The 20,727-nt window shown below is 39.2% G+C and overlaps 1 protein-coding gene across 5 annotated transcripts in view; it reads right to left on the minus strand.

The window, feature by feature from the left end:
- TMCC1 (transmembrane and coiled-coil domain family 1) overlaps window positions 1–20,727 on the minus strand; it is a 249,393-nt gene that overhangs the window by 65,616 nt on the left and 163,050 nt on the right. Inside the window, exon 1 of one of the 5 annotated variants that reach the window (XM_010381510.2) lies at window positions 10,293–10,766. The exons of the other annotated variants lie outside the window; for them this stretch is intronic. Coding sequence (XP_010379812.1) covers window positions 10,293–10,319 — 27 coding nt within the window. The 5' untranslated portion in view covers window positions 10,320–10,766. Of the gene's footprint in view, window positions 1–10,292; window positions 10,767–20,727 lie in introns of those variants that run through there. 5 annotated transcript variants of the gene reach the window in all.

Raw genomic sequence — 20,727 nt, forward strand, 5'->3', positions numbered from 1 at the left:
GCCTGTAAACAGCCACTGACAACACAGTGAGACCCCCATCTCAAAAAAAAAGAAAAGAAAAAAAAAGGAAAAGAAAATGGAGTTTCTAGAAATTAAAAGAATTATCTGGAGATGCAGTGATGCAGTTACAGTAAGCTTCTTCTAGACCACCTACTTCCCCCATTTCACTCTCACATACCAATCCTTAACAGTCCTTACTTCTTAAAGATTTGTTTTTAATTAACAGATCCCTACTGTTGCCCATTATGTTCCTAATACCTCTTGTGTGAGAATCATCTCAGAGTACTCTGTCTTTCATTCTGAACACCTCATCTCTAGTGACAACTATTAACAGAATAAATGAAAAGCCTCTGTTTCTATCTAGGGGGAAAAAAAAACTTCTTATAAACCCAACTGATAATTGTAAAACAGGACAATATGGGATACAGTTCTTCAATAAGGAAGAAAGCGGAATCACCTTTGGGAGGAGAGGGGGTGAGGGAACGTCAAAGGTATTTGTCATTGAACTTCAACTGGGCATCAAAACAAATTCTTTCCATTTTAAAATTACAAACATATTTGTATATATCTTGGTGAACTTCTTTGGGTATACTGATAGTGTAAATTCCTAGCAGTGTATCAGAGGGTATATATTTTGCACTTTGATAGACATTACACATTGCTTTCCTGAAAGACTGCAACAGTTTACACTACTGCCAACAGTGTAGGTGAATGACTGTGCCAGCTCCAGGTATCAAACTTTTGTATTTTGATTAATCTGATAATTAAAATGAAATCTTATTTTCACTTATCATTTGTATTTTTTTGATTATGGGTAAACTTGACCACCTGGAAACTTGAACTTTTAACTGGACAATGTAAGAAATGCCAATATAAAGGTAGGCTCATTTGGTATATAATATGACAACCATACATACATCTGTAACAACCATACATATTCCCTTTTCTGTTAGAACTTTTGGAGCCCAGAAAAGATCTTTTCCCTGAAGTTGCAATCAGGGTGTAATGAAAAACATACTTAGATTTTTCAAACAGTTAACATGCATGAGGCACTAATGAGGATAAAAAAGTCAACTTTAATTAGGCTTCTACACTCCTTGGAAATGATTCCCTATAAACTTTTCTTCACAAGTTTCCACTGAACATAAAATACATTCTTCCACCCATGTATCAATCTAAACAGTCTGTATTTTCCACATATCCTTAGACTTCAAACAACCAGTTCACATTTCATTCAGAGGAAATGAGAATTAAAGGACACACTGTAATCCTATTTCCTGGGTTTACCAGAGCTCAAAATTTTCCATTTTACTTATGTGAAAAATAATACTGGATGGCTCAGCAAACTGATTTTAAATCAGAGATAGGGTCCTAAGTATATCTGCCCAGTAGAGGACTCCCTGTATTCTAGGTATTGAAGATGCACACATGCAGTTGACACATACACATCCACCCTCCCACTCTTCCTTTTATTTCTCACTGTTACACAGGAGCTAGGACTACAAACATGAAGATGACAATTACGGTCACAGAAAATATCTCTGAAGTTCTTTGTCTTTTCTGAAGACAAATGTTTTCCTTTCTATATCCAACCCTGTCCCCATCCTACCTTAGAATGCACTCTCTGGCCAGGCGTGGTGGCTCATGCCTGTAATGCCAGCACTTCGGGAGGCCGAGGCGGGGGGATCATGAGGTCAGGTGTTCAAGACCAGCCTGGCCAACATTGCAAAACCCCGTCTCTACTAAAAACACACAAAAAAATTGGCTGGGTGTGGTGGTGTGTGCCTTTAGTCCCAGCTACTCGGGAAGCTGAGGCAGGAGAATCGCTTGAACCTGGGAGGCAGAGGTTGCAGTGTGCCAAGATTGTATCATTGCACTCTAGCCTGGGAACAGAGAGAGACTCCGTCTCAAACAAACAAACCAACCAACCAACCAACCTGTCTGCTCTGTGCTTGAAGTGAAACGTACATAAATTAAGTCCAAATAAGTCTCCCTTTATATTGACATTCCTTATTTTCTCGTTAAAAGTAACCTCCTTTTAGTTCTCTGTACTTCTAAATTGTCTAATTTTTATGGTATATATATATTTTTACTTGACATTGTGAGTGTTTAAGTCTGAGACTGTGTCTTATACATTCTTGAACTCCTTACAGCACCCACCATATTACTTTATACTGAGTGGCCAGTCACTGTTTCATTCTTATATTAAATGAGTTTATATTTATAAAGTGTTTCTGTAACTGAGTACCTCCATTTTTCTAAGAGACAGAATGAGTTATTTTAAAATTATTTTTTCTCTTTTCTCATTCCTCCTTTTCCCCTGTACCCCATTTCCTACTTAGCTCTTTAGAAATACAATTATAACCTGCTACCTCCTCTTCACCAGACATGTGCTTAGAAGCTCCAGAGTGGAACTCTCCCACCAGGAGATTGCCTCGAGAGACAACAGTCTATTTACAACAAAAAGTACACTGGCAACGAAACTCTCTCTGACCTGGAGAGTTTCAGCCACTTTTTTTTTTTTTTTTTTTTTTTGAGATGGAGTTTCGCTTTTTGTTGCCCAGGCTGGAGTGCAATGGCACAATCTCAGCTCACTGTAACCTCTGCCTCCCGAGTTCAAGCGATTCTCCTGGCTCAGCCTCCTGATAGTTGGGATTTGTAGGCATGCACCACTACGCCCGGCTAATTTTTTTTTTTTTTTTTTTTTGAGATGGAGTCTAGCTCTGTCACCCAGGCTAGAGTGCAGTGGCGCGATCTCGGCTCACTGCAAGCTCCACCTTCCAGGTTCATGCAATTCTGCCTCAGCCTCCCGAGCAGCTGGGACTACAGGTGCCTGCCACCATGCCTAACCTTTTTTTTTTTTGTATTTTTAGTAGAGACAGGGTTTCTCCATGTTGGGTCAGGCTGGTCTCAAACTCCCTACCTCAGGTAATCTGCCCACCTCGGCCTCCCAAAGTGATGGGATTACAGGCATGAGCCACTGTGCCCGGCCTCAGCCACTTTTACAACTTAGTTCTGCCCATGAAGGTGCCAGTGATTGGCAGCTCAACTGCCCAGCAGATAAAGCACCCTCACCTGTTTGCTTCCTCCACTGCATGCCATTCTTGCCAAGCTCCCTTTTAAAAGCACCTGCTTTCTGCTCCAAAGCTGAAGTGGTACCCTTAAGGCAGGAGGCCTGTATTTCTTCCCCTAAGCTAGCTTTGGAATAAAAAGTCACTCTTTATACCAGCCCTCACTAATGTTATCGGACTCTACAAGTGGTGAGTGCCTGAACCTGTGTTTCAGTTACATTTCGAATAGTGTTGGCACATAACAAATGCTATTTATTAAATAAGAAACTGATAGATTTTTTCTAATGAATTTTCCCCTTCAACATGTAAATCTTATTTCTCCCATCTTAAATAAACTTCTTGACTCCATTCCCTTCACCAGTTAGTTGCTTCCCCACTTCTCTTCTTCCTACTGTAGTGTAACTCATAAAGATTATTCAAACTCACTGTCTACAAATTACTTTTTCCCATTCACAAACCCACTCAACTGGCTTTTATCTCATTGGTCTACTAAAAACTTTTTGTTGAGGTGACCAATCATCTCCAAATTACTAAATCCAAAGAGAAGTTCTTAGTCCTCTTCTTACTGACCTATCAGCAGCATTTGATGTACTTGATGTTTCCTTTCTCCCATGAAGAATTTCCATACTTGGTTTTCCAGTACACCAAAAAATCTCTGGATTTTCCTCTTCTCTCATAGGCCAATCTTCTTCCTTTTCTTCTTCTCCCTAATTATGTTTTCTGCCTAGAACTTTCTCCTTAGTATCCTATGACTCTAAGAGTCTCTAGACTCATAAATGTCACTTATCTATTCAACATTCCCACTTAGATGGCTGATGAACACCTGAAACTGAACTCCAGCTCTTTCCCACAAAACCTGCCCTCCAGCAGCATTTACATCTCAGTTAATGACAAATCTATTCTTCCAGCCATTTAGGATAAAATCCTCATAGGTTCCAATTTCTTTCATACCTTACATCCAACCCACCAGAAAATTCTGTTAGCATTGCCTTCAAAATACATCTAAAATTCAACTACATCTTTTAATCTTCACTTGTACTTTAGTCTAAACCATGATCATATATTGCCTGAGTTACTAAAATGGTCTCCCAACTGGTCTATCTTGCCCCCATATCTGTTCTTAATACTATAACCAGAATGATCCTTTAAAAACCTAAGTCAAATCACATCAGTCCTCTGCTTAAAATTCTTCAATGAATTCCTGCGATACTGTGAAATACACAGTTGACCCCTGAACAACAAAGGTCTGAACTACATGGATCCACTTACATGCATATTTTTTCCAATATATTTTAAAATATTTTGGAGATTTGCAACAATTTGGGAAAAAATGGCAAACTACATAACCTAGAAATACCAAAAAATTAAAAGATGTGAATGAATGCATAAAACATAAGCAGATACTGTTTATTTTATCATTTAATACCATAAAGTATATACAAATCTGAAGTTAAATCTATCAAAATTTATACAAACACTTACATGGTGCCATTTGCAGTCAAGAGAAACGTAAACAAAGATGAAGTATTAAATCGTAACAGCATAAACCACATACAATTAACTGTAGTATTTACTGTGCTACTGTAAAATTTTCACAGCCACCTCCAGTTGCTAGCAGTGAGTGAAATATTGCAAGTATCCGCTTAAAACGCATGTGACACTAATCACCTGAGTGATCAGGTCCTCTCTCCAGTAAACTGCATATCTCAGTAAAAAGTGTTCTCTTGGGGGTTCTCTATTATTTTTCATTGTGTTTAGTACAATACTGTAAACCTTGAATAACACCATGAGATGCGTAAGAAGTGTGACTAGTGACAATGAAATGCTCCCAAGAAGCAGAGAAAATGTCATGACATTACAAGAAAAAGTTGATTGCATGATACGTACCATAGGTTGAGGTCTGCTGCTGCAATTGCCTACCATTGCATACAGATGATTTGTCTTATAAACATATGTAAATACAGTACTGTAAATGTATTTTCTCTTCCTTATGATTTTACTAACATTTTAAAATTAAAATAACATTTTCCTTATGATTTTCTTAACATTTTAATTTCTCTAGCTTACTGTATTGTAAGAAGAGTATATAATACATATAACATATAAAATATGTGTTAATAACAGTTTATGTTATTAGTAAGGCTCTGCTAAGCAAGAGACTGTTAGTTAAGCTTTGGGGGAGTCAAAAGTTATACGCGGATCTTTGACTGTGTGTGAGGGTCCAGCACTCCTAATACCCACTTTGATCAAGAGTCAACTGTATTTGGTCTTCCTTTCCTTTTCCTGGCATAGAACTACTAAATTCCTTGGAATCTCCAAAGTGATGTGTCTTTTTGTATGCTAATAAGATGGCTGATGGTTGGCAGCTTCAGGATGAGGTTGGTCATCAGAAAGACCAAGGCGTAATTAGAGAATTGGCACTTCAGCCCCACCCCCCAACCTCTGGGAGGGTAAAGGAAGGAGAGTGAAGGTTAAACTGATCACCAATGGCAAGCAATTTAATCAGTCACACTCACATAATGAAGTTTCCATAAAAACCCAAAGACAGAGTTAGGGTTTCTGGATAGCTGAACATGTGAAGTTTCCTGGAGGGTGGGGGCTTAATGGAAGCACTGCATCCCTTCCCATATGCCTTGCCTATGCATCTTTTCATCTGCATCCTTTATAATAGGCCAGTATACATGTTTTCTTGAATTCCGTAAGCCACTCTAGCAAATTAACTGAATCCAAGGAGGGGGCTGTGGAAACCCCAATTTATAGCCAGTTGGTCAGAAGTACAAGCAAAATAACCTGGGGCTTTCAATGGGCACTGGAAGTGGGATGCAGCCTTGTGGGACTCAGTCCTCAACTAGTGTGATCTAATACTATCTCCACGTAGACAGAGTCAGAATTGAATTGAATTAAAGGATACCCCGCTGGTGTCTGCTGCAGAATTGCTTGCTGGTGGGAAGAAATCCCCGCAGACCTGGCATCAGAAGTGTGTTGTTGAGAGGACAGTGGGAGAAACTGAGTATGTTTTATCCACTCAATTTCCTTTGCCCTCAAATGGCCTTCAAAGGCGTATCTGATTTGGCCTTCTTTATGGTAGATTAATAGCCACATTCACCCAATCTCGTATACCCTTCCCTTTATAATCTGGCTTTCCCACTCCTATCAAGAGGTGGCTTCTGGTCAGGCACAGTATCTCATGCCTGTAATCTCAACATTTTGGGAGGCCAAGGCAGGAGGACCACTTGAGCCCAGGAATTTGAGACCAAGCCTCGGCAATGTGGTGAGACCCCGTCTCTACAAAATAATAATAATAATAATAATAATAATAATAATAATAAATAAATTAGCAGAGCGTGGTGGCATGTTTTTGTGGTCCCAGCTACTCAGGAGGCTGAGCCAGGAGGATGGCTTGAGCCCAAGAGATCCAGGATGCAGTGACCTGTGTTTGTGCCACTGCACTCTAGCCTGGACAAGAGTATGACCCTGTCTTAAAAAAGAAAAAAAAAAAAAAGTGGTGGAATGTATTTCTCCATCCAGTGAAACTGGGTTTGGTCATGGTCTTGCTTTGGCCAAGTGAAATGTTAGTAAATGTGATACAAGCAGAGGCTTAAAAAGTATTTGTGCATTGGAGTTTGTCCTTTCTTGTTGCACTGAGATCTCCAGCACACTTTACATCTCAGTTATTGACAACCTCATCCTTATAATAGCTATTCGGGCTAAAATTCTTGTAGCTTGTCTACATGGATGAGTGTTAAAAAGAAAAAATAAAACCTTGAGAGGTCCGGCCAACAGCAGTACCTACTACCAGACACATGAGGAAGCGAGGCCATCTTAGACCATCCAGGTCCACCTGAGCCCCCAACAACTATAATGACAAGCCTACGAACCAAATAGTGGAGCCCAGCTCAAATGGCTGACTCAAAATTGTGAGCAAATAAAGGTTATATTAAGCTACTATTTTTATTATTTTTTAAAAGACAGTCTCACTCTGTCACCTAGGCTGCAGTGCAGTAGCCTGATCATAGCTCACTGCAGTCTCAAACTCTTGGGCTCAAGCAATTCTCTCACCTCAACCTCCTGAGTAGCTGGGACTACAGGCACACACCATCGTGATGGGCTAATTTTTTTTTTTTTTTTTTTCAAAGACAGGCTCTAACTATGTTGCTCACACTGGTCTTGAACTCCTGACCTCAAGTGATCTTCTTGCCTCAGCCTCCTGAGTACCTGGGATTACAGGTGCAAGCCACTGTGCCTGGCTAAGCCACTAAGTTTTAAGGTGGTTTGTTACACAGCAATAGATAACTGATACACTGTATTAAATCTTTCACACTCCCAATTCCTGCCACTCTTCCCTGTCTTAATTCTTGCTCTAGTCATACCAACTAACCTCTTTTTAATTCCTTGTAAACACTGTGAAAACTCCTGCAGTTATTCTGGCTGTACCCCCTGCCTGGAATGCTCATTCCTCAGCTGAATGGCTAACCTGCTTTCCTCTTTCAAGCCTTCCTTCAAATGTCTTGTTTTAAATGAAGCTTATGCTTACTGTTCTATTAAAAATGGCAGTCTACCCTCAATGTCCAGCACTTCCAATCCCTCTTACCCTGCTTTATTGTATTTATTTATTTTGAGAAAGGATCTGGCTCTGTCACCCAGGCTGGAGCACAGTGGTAATTTGGCTCACTACAACCTCCACCGCCCTACCCCACCCCGGGATTCAAGTGATCCTCCCACTTCAGCCTTCTAAGTAGCTGGGACCAGAGTCAGCTACATTTTTCCTTCTGAAATCCTGCCTTCAAAATGTTCATTCTGTAATTTGGAATGAACTCTTCACAAAGTATGTGCAGGCCGGACGTGGTGGCTCACGCCTGTAATCCCAGCACTTTGGGAGGCGGACGCGGGCGGATCATGAGGTCAGGAGATTGGGACCATACTGGCTAACACTGAGAAACCTTGTCTCTACTAAAAATACACATACACACACACACACACACACACACACACACACACACACACACACACACACACACAAAATTAGCCAGGCACGGTGGCGGATGCCTGTAGTCCCAGCTACTTGGGAGGCTGAGGCAGGAGAATGGTGTGAACCCAGGAGGTAGAGCTTGCGGTGAGCTGTGATTGCGCCACGGCATTCCAGCCTGGGCGACAGAGCAAGACTTTGTCTCAAAAAAAAAAAAAAAAAACAAAACCCCACAAAGCGTGTGCAATCTCAGGCAAGGAGGTCATGTACGAACCCCTATCTATAGCAATTTCATATATCTAAACAGTTACATTAAAAATTTTAGATACTAGGGGCAAGTACCTCATTTGTGAACATTTAAATCATTGTTTCAATGAGAATATTTTAGTTTACCAATCAAAAAATAGTTCGGGTAAGAGAGAGACACAGGTAGGGAAGCAGGCAAATAGTTAAATCCAGGGGTCCCCAAATGCTGGGTCGCAGATCAGTACAGGTCAGTGGCCTGTTAGGAATCAGGCCACACAGTAGGAGGTGAGCAGCGAGCAAGTGAGTATTACCATCTAAGCTCTACCTCCTGTCAGATCAGTGGTGGCATCAGATTCTCATAGGAGCACAAACCCTATTATGAATTGTGCTTGCGAGGGATCTAGGTTGCATGCTCCTTATGAGAATCTAACTGATGCCTGATGACCTGAGGTGAACAGTTTCATCCCCAAACCATCCCACTCCAACCTTCCCCACAGACACCCCGACCCCATCTGAGGAAAAACTGTCTTCCACAAAACTGGTCCCTGGTGCCAAAAAGGTTGGGGACCGCTGGTTTAATCTACACTCACTCACTCAGGTACTAACTATATTGTTTTTATCACACTCTCTCTACTCTTAAAAGTTAATGCAATCACCAAATAAAATCAATTAAAAATATTTAAATTATGTTTTATGCCCTCCCCCACCTGACTATCAATAACGGAAAAAAAAAGGAGTTAACTTCTCTTTTACTGTTAGTCTCCACCCACTATTCCTTTAGGGCTCTTCTATGAATGCTTTCCTTCTGATCACCCCATTCACCCTGGGATAGCATTCTTAATAAAATAGATAAGTAAACTGAACTTTTATAACCTCAGAACAAACAGAGTTGTGTCAGGGGTTTTGAATCCAAGATATATAACAAACAACAGAAAAAGGTACAGACCGGAGGCACAAATCTGTTTAAAAAGTTATCAACCATAAGGCATAAGAGGGTAATTCAATATCAAACTTCAGAGTAAAAAATCTGTTTGGATCTTAAATCCAACTGCTCAATAGCTAACAATATGAACATATATTAACTTCAGAATCAGGCAAAACTATAAAGAATCTGCTTTGCTTTGGTATTTATCTCTTAGAAAATATGTATCATTTATAAGATCAACTAAAAAATGGTAAAATCAAACTATAGACTAAGTTTGTACTAAAGACTATGGATGAAAAGTGAAAATGGTGGTTATGTTGAATAAAGCTGGATCATCCTCCAATCCAGTTTTATCTCAGAGATTTGTTCTGCTGATCTCGAGATACAAGTTTCACACTGAGATATGTGTATATTGCTTAACAATTCAGAAATTTTCCAAGTCTTTGGGAAAAATACTTTGAAAATAAGTAGCTGAGCACTAAGAAATCTTTTTCTTTTTTTTTTTTGGTCACACAGATCCATCAAGATTTTTTTTTTTAAATGTAAGAAGTATTCCAGGTGGCTCTAAATCAAATTCCCATTTGTTATGCATGCCTGGCATTTTCAAATTTAACCCATGTTTTTCCCAAGCAGTCCAAGGCAAATGAAACTCATTCATTGAAGGAAACACTGATTGTCCAGTAACTATTTCACTTGAGAAAGTGAGGATGACATTTACTCTGCACTGAAGCAGCCCATTACACACAAGAGACGGGACACTCCAGGATGATCTGAGCATGCCCATACAGCTACAGAGCACCCTCTGCATTTTGTCCAAATAGCTTTAGGTAAAATGAACAACTAGGAAACACATATCATGCTTCTTCATTATTACAACCCTACACAAGTCAGTTCTAAAATAACAAACGCCCCTGGTTGAGATCTACTGCTGAAAAACGCTAAGTTTCAGCAGCTCAGGCTATTTCCTTTCTGTTTATTCAACCAGCCCCCACTTAAAGCTGTAGGACTAACTATAGGATTTAGGAAGAGATTTTTTTTTTTTTTTTTTTTTAAAAAGACAGATACACACACATATACAACATACGGTTTCCGAGGACAGTGAGGGCTCCATGCTTGTGAGAGAGGAGGAGGAGGAATATGCCGAATAACCCGCAGTTTCTCCCAGATTTGAACATGCTGTACTGTGGCATGAGGTCAGCAGTGACTGACTCCAGCCCTGTGAGGCTGAATTCTACCCTGACAAAGCAGTATCACTGTAATATGAAGCAAGAGGATTCAGAGCATGTTGGCAGCTGTACAGAATGCCTGTTCTAGAAAGTAATGGCAATTCCAAAACAAGAGATCTATGCTGTCACATGAGATAATCTTCAGCCCAGTTAAGCAATAAGCACCCAAAATACTTTGAATCCCAAACACAGGCAGCTCAAAAGTTTAATGGTAGAAAAGAACTTTTCTCCTTGAACCTATTTTGTGTCTGGAGGAAATAAACAGGAAGTAGAAAACTGGAAGAATCACTGGTTAATTTGATCTGTATCATAAACAACATACTGATTCTGATCTGATCTGTTCCTGGACACTGCGACCTAGCTGAAGAACTCCAAACCACCTCTGTGACTTTACTATGGAACAGGGAGACTATTTTGGAAGTACTTTTTTGATAATGGATATATGGCAGAACTGAAGGTGTGAATAACCTCATTTTTCACATGTGCCAAAAGGCAAACCTAATATACATCATCATTTCTTTTTAGTTCAAGAATGTGTGCCTTTAGAAATTCTTCCTCCAAAGAAGAGGGGCATTAAAAAAGGAGCCTGAACATGACTTTTCTAACAAGAGAAAACAAGGCAATGCAGATATTCCTTTACATTTTACGGTGTCCCTTATATTACGAAAGTTCTATTCTAGACCAAAAGTGACCCAATAGCTTTATAACAAGTAAAACTTAGCCAGGAAACACAAGATAATGGAGATAAAACAAAACTGTACTATAGCACTAATGGGAAGGTAAATCTATAAGAAGTTCTTCAATAGTTCAGTGGGATAAGGAGGGATAAAGAATAAAGAAATAAAAACTTTTTTCAACATGCACTAGCTTTGTTTTAATAAATATTAACTTACTAATAATGGATTTTGAAAGGAGATACATATAACTTATTTACAGATTTCCAAATTTCTGATAAAGTTTTTGAGGATCTACGTTTGTACCCAAAAGCCTAAAGATAATTATACAATTTCGTTTTTCTTTTTGAGCCAGGGTCTTGCTCTGCCATCCAGGCTTGATGGCATGATCTCAGCTTACCGCAACCTCCGTCTCCTGGGCTCAGGTGATTTTCCTGCCTCAGCCTCCCAGGTAGCTGGAATTACAAGTGTGCACCACCACAGCCACTAATTTTGTATTTTTAGTAGAGATGGGGTTTTATCATGTTGGCCAGGCTGGTCTCAAACTCCTGACAAGTGATCCTCCTGCCTTGGCCTCCCAGAGTGTTGGGATTACAGACGTGAGCCATTGTGCCTGGCCAAATTGTACAATTTCTAATACACTTTTTTCATTCTTTATGAATTTTACTTCAATAAAAACAAAACACAGCATCTTATTTTTTTAAGTAAACAGAAAAAAGAAATAGAAAAAAGTCATTATAGAAATAGAAAAAAAAGAAAAAATCATTACTGGACTGTTTCAAAGCAGGTAATTTGGAAAGACTGGATAGGCAAGTTTCCTATATTAATAAACTTTTTTTTAGGTCATTTTATAAGAACCTCTGAAAGAGTAATCTACTTTGAACATTAATTTTTTTTTTGTTATACTTACACTATCAAAGGAAATTTTAATTCCTTAGTTTTAGGATGCACAAGAAACAGTGCCCAGAATGGTGGTTATTACCAATTGAGAAGAAACAACTGTACTAAATTTTTTAGTACTGAGCTTCTTTGTTAGCAACATCTTAACACAAGGCCAAGAGAAAAGTCTGGGAAAGCAGTAAACAGTCCTTTGGAGTGTGGGTTTTAGTCTACTGTCAAAGGTAGGAGATACAATTAATGTTTTGATTTCATTCTATGAACCAGGATAGGAACAGAAGGAAGCATCTGATAAATTATATAAATCTATATAGGTACAGACAGGTACCTGTATCTACCTGTACATACAGGTACAGACTTTAGGCCAAAAGAGAATAGGCATTAATATGGAACAAAAAGAGTCAGTCAAACCTTATCTGTAGAGGAGAGGCAGGACTAACAACGGAGTGAAACTTTTGCAGCTTAAATTACTCTCCTCAATGTCTGAGAAAAATTTTCTAAGTAGAAGGGCTTCATATTAACTTATTCAATAATTCTTACTATACCAGGCACACCATATGGGGCATTTAGGGATACAAAAATGAATAAGATGAACAGGTTCTTGCCCTCTATTGACTTTTGAGATCATCTGTGTTCTCTAGGCTACTATTTCTCAACATTAAAACAAAACAAACAAAAACTTTACGTCCTCTACAATACTGTCTCACTCTACAGTCTAGCTATGCATTCCTGCCACGCTGGAATATTTTATTGTGCTTTACTGTCGGTAGTTTATAGTTTTAAAACAAGAATTATATGGGCTCTACTTTTTAAAAAGTATACCTCTCCATTAGAGATTCTAATACCTCAAGTCTCCCAGGGATGTGAAGGCTGGGCGTGATGCCTCACACCTGTAATCCTAGCACTTTAGGAGGGCGAGGTGGGCGGATCACCTGAGGTCAAGAGTTTGAGACCAGCCTGGCCAACATGTTGAAACCCTGTCTCTATTAAAAATACAAAAACTAGCCAGGCGAGGTGGCACGCACCTGTAATCTCAGCTATTTGGGAGGCTGAGGCAGGAGAATTGCTTGAACTCAGGCAGTAGAGGTTGCGGTGAGCTGAGAGATGGTGCCACTGCACTTCAGCCTGGGTGACAGAGCGAGACTCTGCCTCAAAAAAAAAAAAAAAAAAAAAAAAAAAAAAAAAAAAAAAAAAGACTGTTCAAACCAAACCTCTTATTTTGTAGTACAAACCCCTAGTCTTTGAAAGGAGAAGTGAATGATGCAGTTGTGGCCCTATCAGATCTAGAATCCATGTATACTGATTCTCCATTTCTGTTCTTTCTACTAAATCAAGGTGTACTCTCCTACAATCTGGTTCCTACTTCACACACTGTCATACCAATCTGGTTTTTATATCGCCATTGTGTAAAAACAATGGAACAAACAAATGAACAGAAACCAAAAACTCTTCAATTTCTGCAATGTACTCACTTTGCAGAGATGTTTCTGGTTTGGTATTCCTGCCTTATAGCTTCACTATATAAATCATCTGTGGAGGCTTTTTTTGGGCAAATTATTTCTTTGGAATGCTGTTTGACTGCATGATCAATGAAGGTTCCTTTCTAGCCCCAGAATTAATTCTGAGATTGTCTATAGTACTATGTGAGGTTTTTTGGAACCTTTTCTCTGTACTGAGGATCAATAAATGGTGGAAAGAATTCTGGGGAAAACTGATTAGGTATACAAAGAATGAAGTTGGTGGGTTTCATTTTATAAATATGAAAGTCTGTAATCATCAAAGCTTATAGAAAAATAATACATTTTCGGCCGGGCGCGGTGGCTCAAGCCTGTAATCCCAGCACTTTGGGAGGCCGAGGCGGGTGGATCACGAGGTCAGGAGATCGAGACCATCCTGGCTAACATGGTGAAACCCCGTCTCTACTAAAAATACAAAAAAAAACCTAGCCGGGCGTGGTGGCGGGTGCCTGTAGTCCCAGCTACTCGGAGGCTGAGGCTGGAGAATGGTGTGAACCCGGGAGGCGGAGCTTGCAGTGAACCGAGATCGCGCCACTGCACTCCAGCCTGGGCGCCACAGCGAGACTCCGTCTCAAAAAAAAAAAAAAAGAAAAGAAAAATAAAAATAATACATTTTCAACATGTTTAAAATAATCACATTTTACATCTTTATAAATTACAGGCAATCTTCAATTATTCCTTCTTAGATAATGGAGTCTCTTAATGTTTCTAGCTAAAGGAATATAGATAGTCCTGAAGATCTGAAGGAAAGCTGAGAAAGCTCTTACAACAAAATAAAACAAAAGCCCTCACAACTAACAGTAATTTGGAGGTCCCTAATGAGCCAACCCTCCTGGTACTGATGACCCACATAGTCTTCTTCCTATACTGACTTTGGGCTTGATGACTAGCTGTGACTAGTGATAGCAAATGGCATACTATCACCAACTATGCAAACAGAGACTTGGTAAGTACTTGAAAATTGGAGATTATTCTTTTTGAAAACTCCTTGGAACTCAGCTGCCATGCTACAAAAAAGCCCTACTAGTGTAATCAAGGTCCCTGGCCAAAAGCCACGGCTGAACTCAGAGTCAGCAGCTAACATAAACAGCTAGCATGTGAGTGAGGCTATTTGAACTTTCTGATCATCCCAATACCTCAGCAAACTTAATAAACTTTGCTTTGACCTAAAGCAGAAGGGCTCTGTATTAATTTATTCAATAATTCTTATTATGTGCCAGGCACACTATACGGGACATTTAGGGATATAAAAAATGAGTAAGATGAACAGGTTTAACCTAAAGCAAAGTTTATTAATATAAGGAACTTGATACAAACCAGAAGCGCCTGCTCAACCGACAGAATCAAAACAAATAAATGGTCACTTTAAGCTACTTTTTTGTTGTCGTTGTTCTGAGATGGAGTCTTGCTTTTTCGCCTAGGCTGGAGTGCAGTGGTGCGATCTTGACTCACTGCAACCTCCGCCTCCTGGGTTCAAGTGATTCTCGTGCCTCAGTCTCCCAAGTAGCTGGGATTACAGGCGCCGGCCACCACGCCCAGCTAATGTTTGTATTTGTAGTAGATATGGGGTTTCACCATGTTGGCCAGGCTGGTCTTGAACTCCTGACTTTGTGATCTGCCCGTCTCGGCCTCCCAAAGCAGAGATTACAGACGTGAGCCACTGTGCCCGGCAAGCTACAAAGTTTTTAAAAATTTTCTTAACACCACAGAATTTACTTTTTTAGGTATGTGTACAGTTCTATGAATTTTAAAACATTCATAGACTCATGAAACCACCAGCAGTATAATCAGGATACATAGAAGTTCCAAAAGACATCCTTATGTAGTCACACCTAACCCCACCACTAACCCTTAACCCATTCTTTTTTACTACAGTCTATCTTTCTGAGAATGTCACATAAACAGAATCATACAGTATGTAACTTTCTGAGACTGATTTATCAACACAATGCCTTGGAGATGCATAAAGAATGATGCATGTATCATAGTTCATTCCTTTTTATTGCTGAGTTCATTGTATGTATATACCACAGTTTATCTATTCACTTGTTGAAGGACATTTGGATGGTTTCCATTTTTTAGTAATTGTAAATAGAGATGCTATAAACATCAGTGTAGAGGATTTCATAGAAATGTAAGTTTTCATGTTTCTAAGTTAAACACCTAGGTATGGATTTGCTGGGTCACATGCTCAGCGTATGTTTAACTAAAAAAAAAAAATCACCAAACTTTTCCAGAGTAGTTTTGCCATTTTCCTTTCCTACCAGCAATGTATGAGAGTTCTAATTGTTCTCTGCAACCTTGCCAGCATTTGCAACTGTCAGTTTTTTATTTTAGTCATTTTAAGAGTGGTACCTCATCAAGATTTTAAATGCATTCTCTTAATGGCTACTAATACTAAATATCTTTTAATGTATTTAGTTGTCATTGTATATCCTTTCTTGTAAAGAAACTGCTTAAGACATTTGATGATGTATTAAATATGGTTTTTTGAAAAAAAACTGTTGAGCTTTGACAATTTTTTATATACAGCTGTTCCTTGACTTTTGTCTCAATAAATCAACCGTGAGATGAAAATATGGGGCCGGGCGCGGTGGCTCAAGCCTGTAATCCCAGCACTTTGGGAGGCCGAGACGGGCGGATCACGAGGTCGGGAGATCGAGACCATCCTGGCTAACACGGTGAAACCCCGTCTCTACTAAAAACTATAAAAAACTAGCCCGGCGACGTGGCGGCGCCTGTAGTCCCAGCTACCCGGGAGGCTGAGACAGGAGAATGGCGTGGAACCCAGGAGGCGGAGCTTGCAGTGAGCTGAGATCCGGCCACAGCACTCCAGCCTGGGTAACAGAGCGAGACTCCGTCTCAAAAAAAAAAAAAAAAAAAAAAAAAAAAAAAAAAAAAATGGGCCAGGCGCAGTAGCTCACCCAGCACTTTGGAAGGCCAAAATGGGAGGTCACTTGAGACCAGGAGGTTGAGACCAGCCTAATCAACACAGCAAGAATCCCATTGTAAAAAATAATAATAAAATGAAAATATTGCAAGTTGAAAGTGTATTTAATATACCTAACTTACTGAACATCATGGCTTAGCCTAACCCACCTCAAATGTGCTCAGAACGCTTACATTAGCCCACAGCTGGCAAAATCATCTAACACAAAGCCTATTTCATAAAAAGGAATGAGGCCAGGCACAGTGGCTCATGCCTGTAATCCCAGCACTTTAGGAGGCTGACATGGGAGGAATACTTGAGCCCAGGAGTTCAAGACCAGCCTGGCCAATGAGTGAGACCTTGTTTCTGCTTTAAAAAAAAATTTAAAATAAATAAAATAAAAACCAGAAAATTTATTGACTATTGTACTGATAGTGAAAAATAGAAAAGTTGTACAGGTACTGAAAATATGGTTTCTGCTAGACATGTATTGCTTTTGCACCACTGTAAAGTTAAAACAACTGTTAAGTTGAACCATTTCAAGTCAGGAACCATCTGTATTCTGAATATAAGTCCTTTGTCAGATATGTGATTTACAAATTTTCCTCCCAATATGCAGCATGCCCTTTAATTCTCTCAATAGCATCTTTCATAGATTAAAAATGTCTTGTGTTGTTCTAAAAGTTTCAGTTTATTTTATATATTAATTCATGATTTATTTTGTGTTGATTTTTATATACGGTATGAGAGGTTCAAGTTTTTGCACACAGATTTCTACTTTTTCCAGTACCTCTTTTTGAAAACACTATCCTTTCTCCATTGAATTGCCTTTGTATTTTTGTGAAATATGAACTGGCAATATTTATGTGGGTCTATTTCTGAACTTTCTATTCTATTCCATTAATCTACATGTCTATCCTTTTACTAATATGGCCTCATCTTGATTACTGTAGCTTTATGGTAATTCCGAAAGCTGGGTAGAATAATTCATGTAACTTTATTTTTCTTTTCCAGTATTGGTTGACTCTTCTAGTTCTTTTGCCTTTCCATATACATTTAAGAATAAGCTTGTCTGTCTCTACAAAAAGGTCTTCCTAAGATTTCTGATTAGAATTGTGTTAAAAGGACAAAAGGGAATGCCTACAAAGAACTGTGTGTACATAAATCAACAGTTTAGATGAAGCGGACCAAATTCTCAAATAACAAACTACCAGAATCACCTAAGATGACACAGATAACCTGAATGGTTATATAACTGTTTTCAAAATGAAATTTTGTAATTAAACATATTCTGAAAAAGAAATCTCCATGTGGTTGCACTAAATTCTACCAAACAATCATTATAAATATATCAATTCTATACAATCTGTATCAGAAAGCAGGAGGAGGAGGAACTCATTTTATGAAGCCAGCATTATCCAGGCATTAAACCTGGAGAAGATCTGTAAAACAACAAGGCAGCAGACCAACAGCCCTCATACTAGCAAATCAAACCTAGCAATGTATATGAAAAATAATATACCGTATCCAAGCACGGTTTGTATCAGGAATGCAATGCTGGTTCAGTATTTGAAAACCAAGCAAGGTAAGCAACACTAGCCCAGAGAAGCAAAACCATATGATATCAATTTATACAGGAAAAGTATTTGAGAAAAGTCAACAACCACTCATTATTAAACTCCTAGCCAATTAGGCTGGACGTGGTGGCTGACACCTGTAATCCCAGCACTTTGGTAGGCCAAGGTGGGCAGCTCACATGAGGCCAGGAGTTTGAGACCAGCCTGGCCAACATGGTGGAAACCCTGTCTCTACTAAAAATACAAAAATTAGCCAGACATGGTGATGCATGCCTGCAATCCTAGCTACTTGGGAGACTGAGGCACAATAATTACTTGAGCCCAGGAGGCAGAGGTTGCTGTGAACCGAGATTGTGCCATTGCACTCCAGTCTGGGTGACAGAGTGAGACTCTGTCTCTAAATAAATAAATAAGAACTCTTAGCAAATTAGGAATTTAGGGGGACTTCCTCTTTTTTTTTTTTTTTTTAAACAGGCGTGAGCCACTGTGCCTGGCCCAAAATTTTTTTAAACAGCAGCTAATTTCATACTTACTGGCTCAAGCCATCCTCCCACCTCAGCCTCCCAAGCAGCTGAGATTACAGGCGTGAGTCACCAAGCCTGGCTAGTTTTGTGTGTGTGTTCTTTTTTTTGGGTAGAGACAGGGTTTTACCATGCTGCCCAGGCTGGTCTTGAACACTTGAGCTTAAACCATTCACCTGCCTCAGCCTCCCAAAGGCCTGGGATTACAGGCGTGAGCCACTGTGCCCAGCTTCCCATATGCTTTAAATATTCTCTAGATTTATAATACCCAATGCAATGCCTATACATCACTTCATTCACATGGATTCAACATAGTATTTCATGTGTGGCAAATTCAAATTTTGCTTTTTGGAACTTTTTGAAATTTGTTTTCTAAATATTTTGTGTAGACTGGCATAGTAACTTGCAACCTTGCTAACCTCACTTAGTACTAGGAGTATTCTGTGGATTCCTTGGTTTTCTATATATACAGTGATGTAGCCAGTGAACAGGAATTGTTTTACTTCTTTCTTTCCAATTTGTATGTCTTGCATTTCCTTTTCTTGATTTATTTTACTGGCGAGAACTTCAATACAAATAGGAATGGCCAGAGAGGACATCCTTGCATTGTTCCCCAGCCAGAACTCCGATGGCAGTTAAGTTTTCAAAGTCTTTGCAGTGCTTTTTGGATCTGTCCCACAGATGCACCACCCACCCTGATGCCAGTCTGGGACTTGGCAATGGTCTAATCCCTACTTCATTTCTCAAAGTCTAGGTACGCTGTTTGGGGTCAGATTTCTGCATGCAGAGTGCATGAATAAGCTCAAAAATTCATAATAAAATTTAAAGAGTTTATTTTCAAATATCTTATAATCTCCCAGTACTTTCTAGGTCAATGGGATTCCCCTTTCTCATTACCTAGTCAGAAAGCTGGTATGTTATTTACTCTGCTTAGCCATACAATTTCCATAAAAGTGCCTTTGTTTGGAGGCAAGCAGATGAAGGAGGGAGAAAAAAGCAACTGAGACTAATTCCACCCTCTTGGGACCACAGCTCCACTGATCTGAGAATGGTTCCCTACAATCAGAGTTTTAAGCTCTTGTTAGACCCCAATCTGCTGTCACTGCAGGACTGCTTGAGGTTCATGGTACAAGAGAACAGAGGAAAGAATAAGGAAAAAAGGAAAAGTTTCTGTACTTTCTATTAGTATTACAGTATCGCCTTCCCATTCTTTGAACCAGAACTGAAGGCTTCTCCTAGAGTTCTCTTATCCACATTAACATCCATTTAGGGGTTTTAGGCTGTGTTGAGTTGAAACCTGGGGATATGAGAGGAGAACGATAAATTAAACCTGGTTCAACAGTACTTCAAAATCTGCTCCTTCTTAATGCAACTTTTAAGATATGCCTTTTGGAGTCCTCAAATAGTTGCTCTAGGCCAGGTGTTTTAGCTGAGTTCAGTAGAAAAGACAGGTGAAATGTGTTTGCTCCATCTTACCCATAACAGGCATCTTAAACCACTAAGTTCTGAGGTGAATTGTTACACAGAAATAGATAACTGGAGTACAATTCAATTCAAGAAGCAATCATTTAAGCGTGGTGCACATGAAACAACACAGACTTTATACATCTTCTCTAGAAAAGTCATCAGATAATTATAAAACAGATGCTATCAGTTCAATGGCAGACTATTCTCTGCTTTCTTACCTTGGCTTCTAAGAAACAGATTCAATAGTTTCATTATTGGAGTAATCAAAGTGACAGCAATAAAAACTATGGAAGCCTCTTAGTAGATGTGCGTTTATTCTGCTGTCAGGTATAATTTGTCAGTAAGGGTTTGGACATTTCATTCTTTCATGCCTTGACTGGTATCAGTCAGAAGAACTAAGAGAATCACTTGAGGTAAAGGGAACAATGAGGAAAAATTTGGAAAGTGGAAATGCCCTTAGGGAAAAAATTTTCCCCAAAGTTATTCTTGTATAGAATTCCTAAAACAAGATTTTTATTTTGTGCTCTTGAAAACAGAGTATTTCACCAGCAACCAGCATTTCATTCAGAATAGCCTACCAACCTGTTTGTATAATTAGGCACTAATATTTCCTGAATTAAAATATCTAGGATGTCAATCAGCTCCACTGGCTATCATAAGCTTTGCCCAATGTAAACAAATCACTACATAAAAAGAAATTGTGTAGATAGC

This window comes from Rhinopithecus roxellana, chromosome 1 (assembly GCF_007565055.1).
Source record: "Rhinopithecus roxellana isolate Shanxi Qingling chromosome 1, ASM756505v1, whole genome shotgun sequence".
In the NCBI taxonomy this organism is placed as follows: Eukaryota; Metazoa; Chordata; class Mammalia; order Primates; family Cercopithecidae; genus Rhinopithecus; species Rhinopithecus roxellana.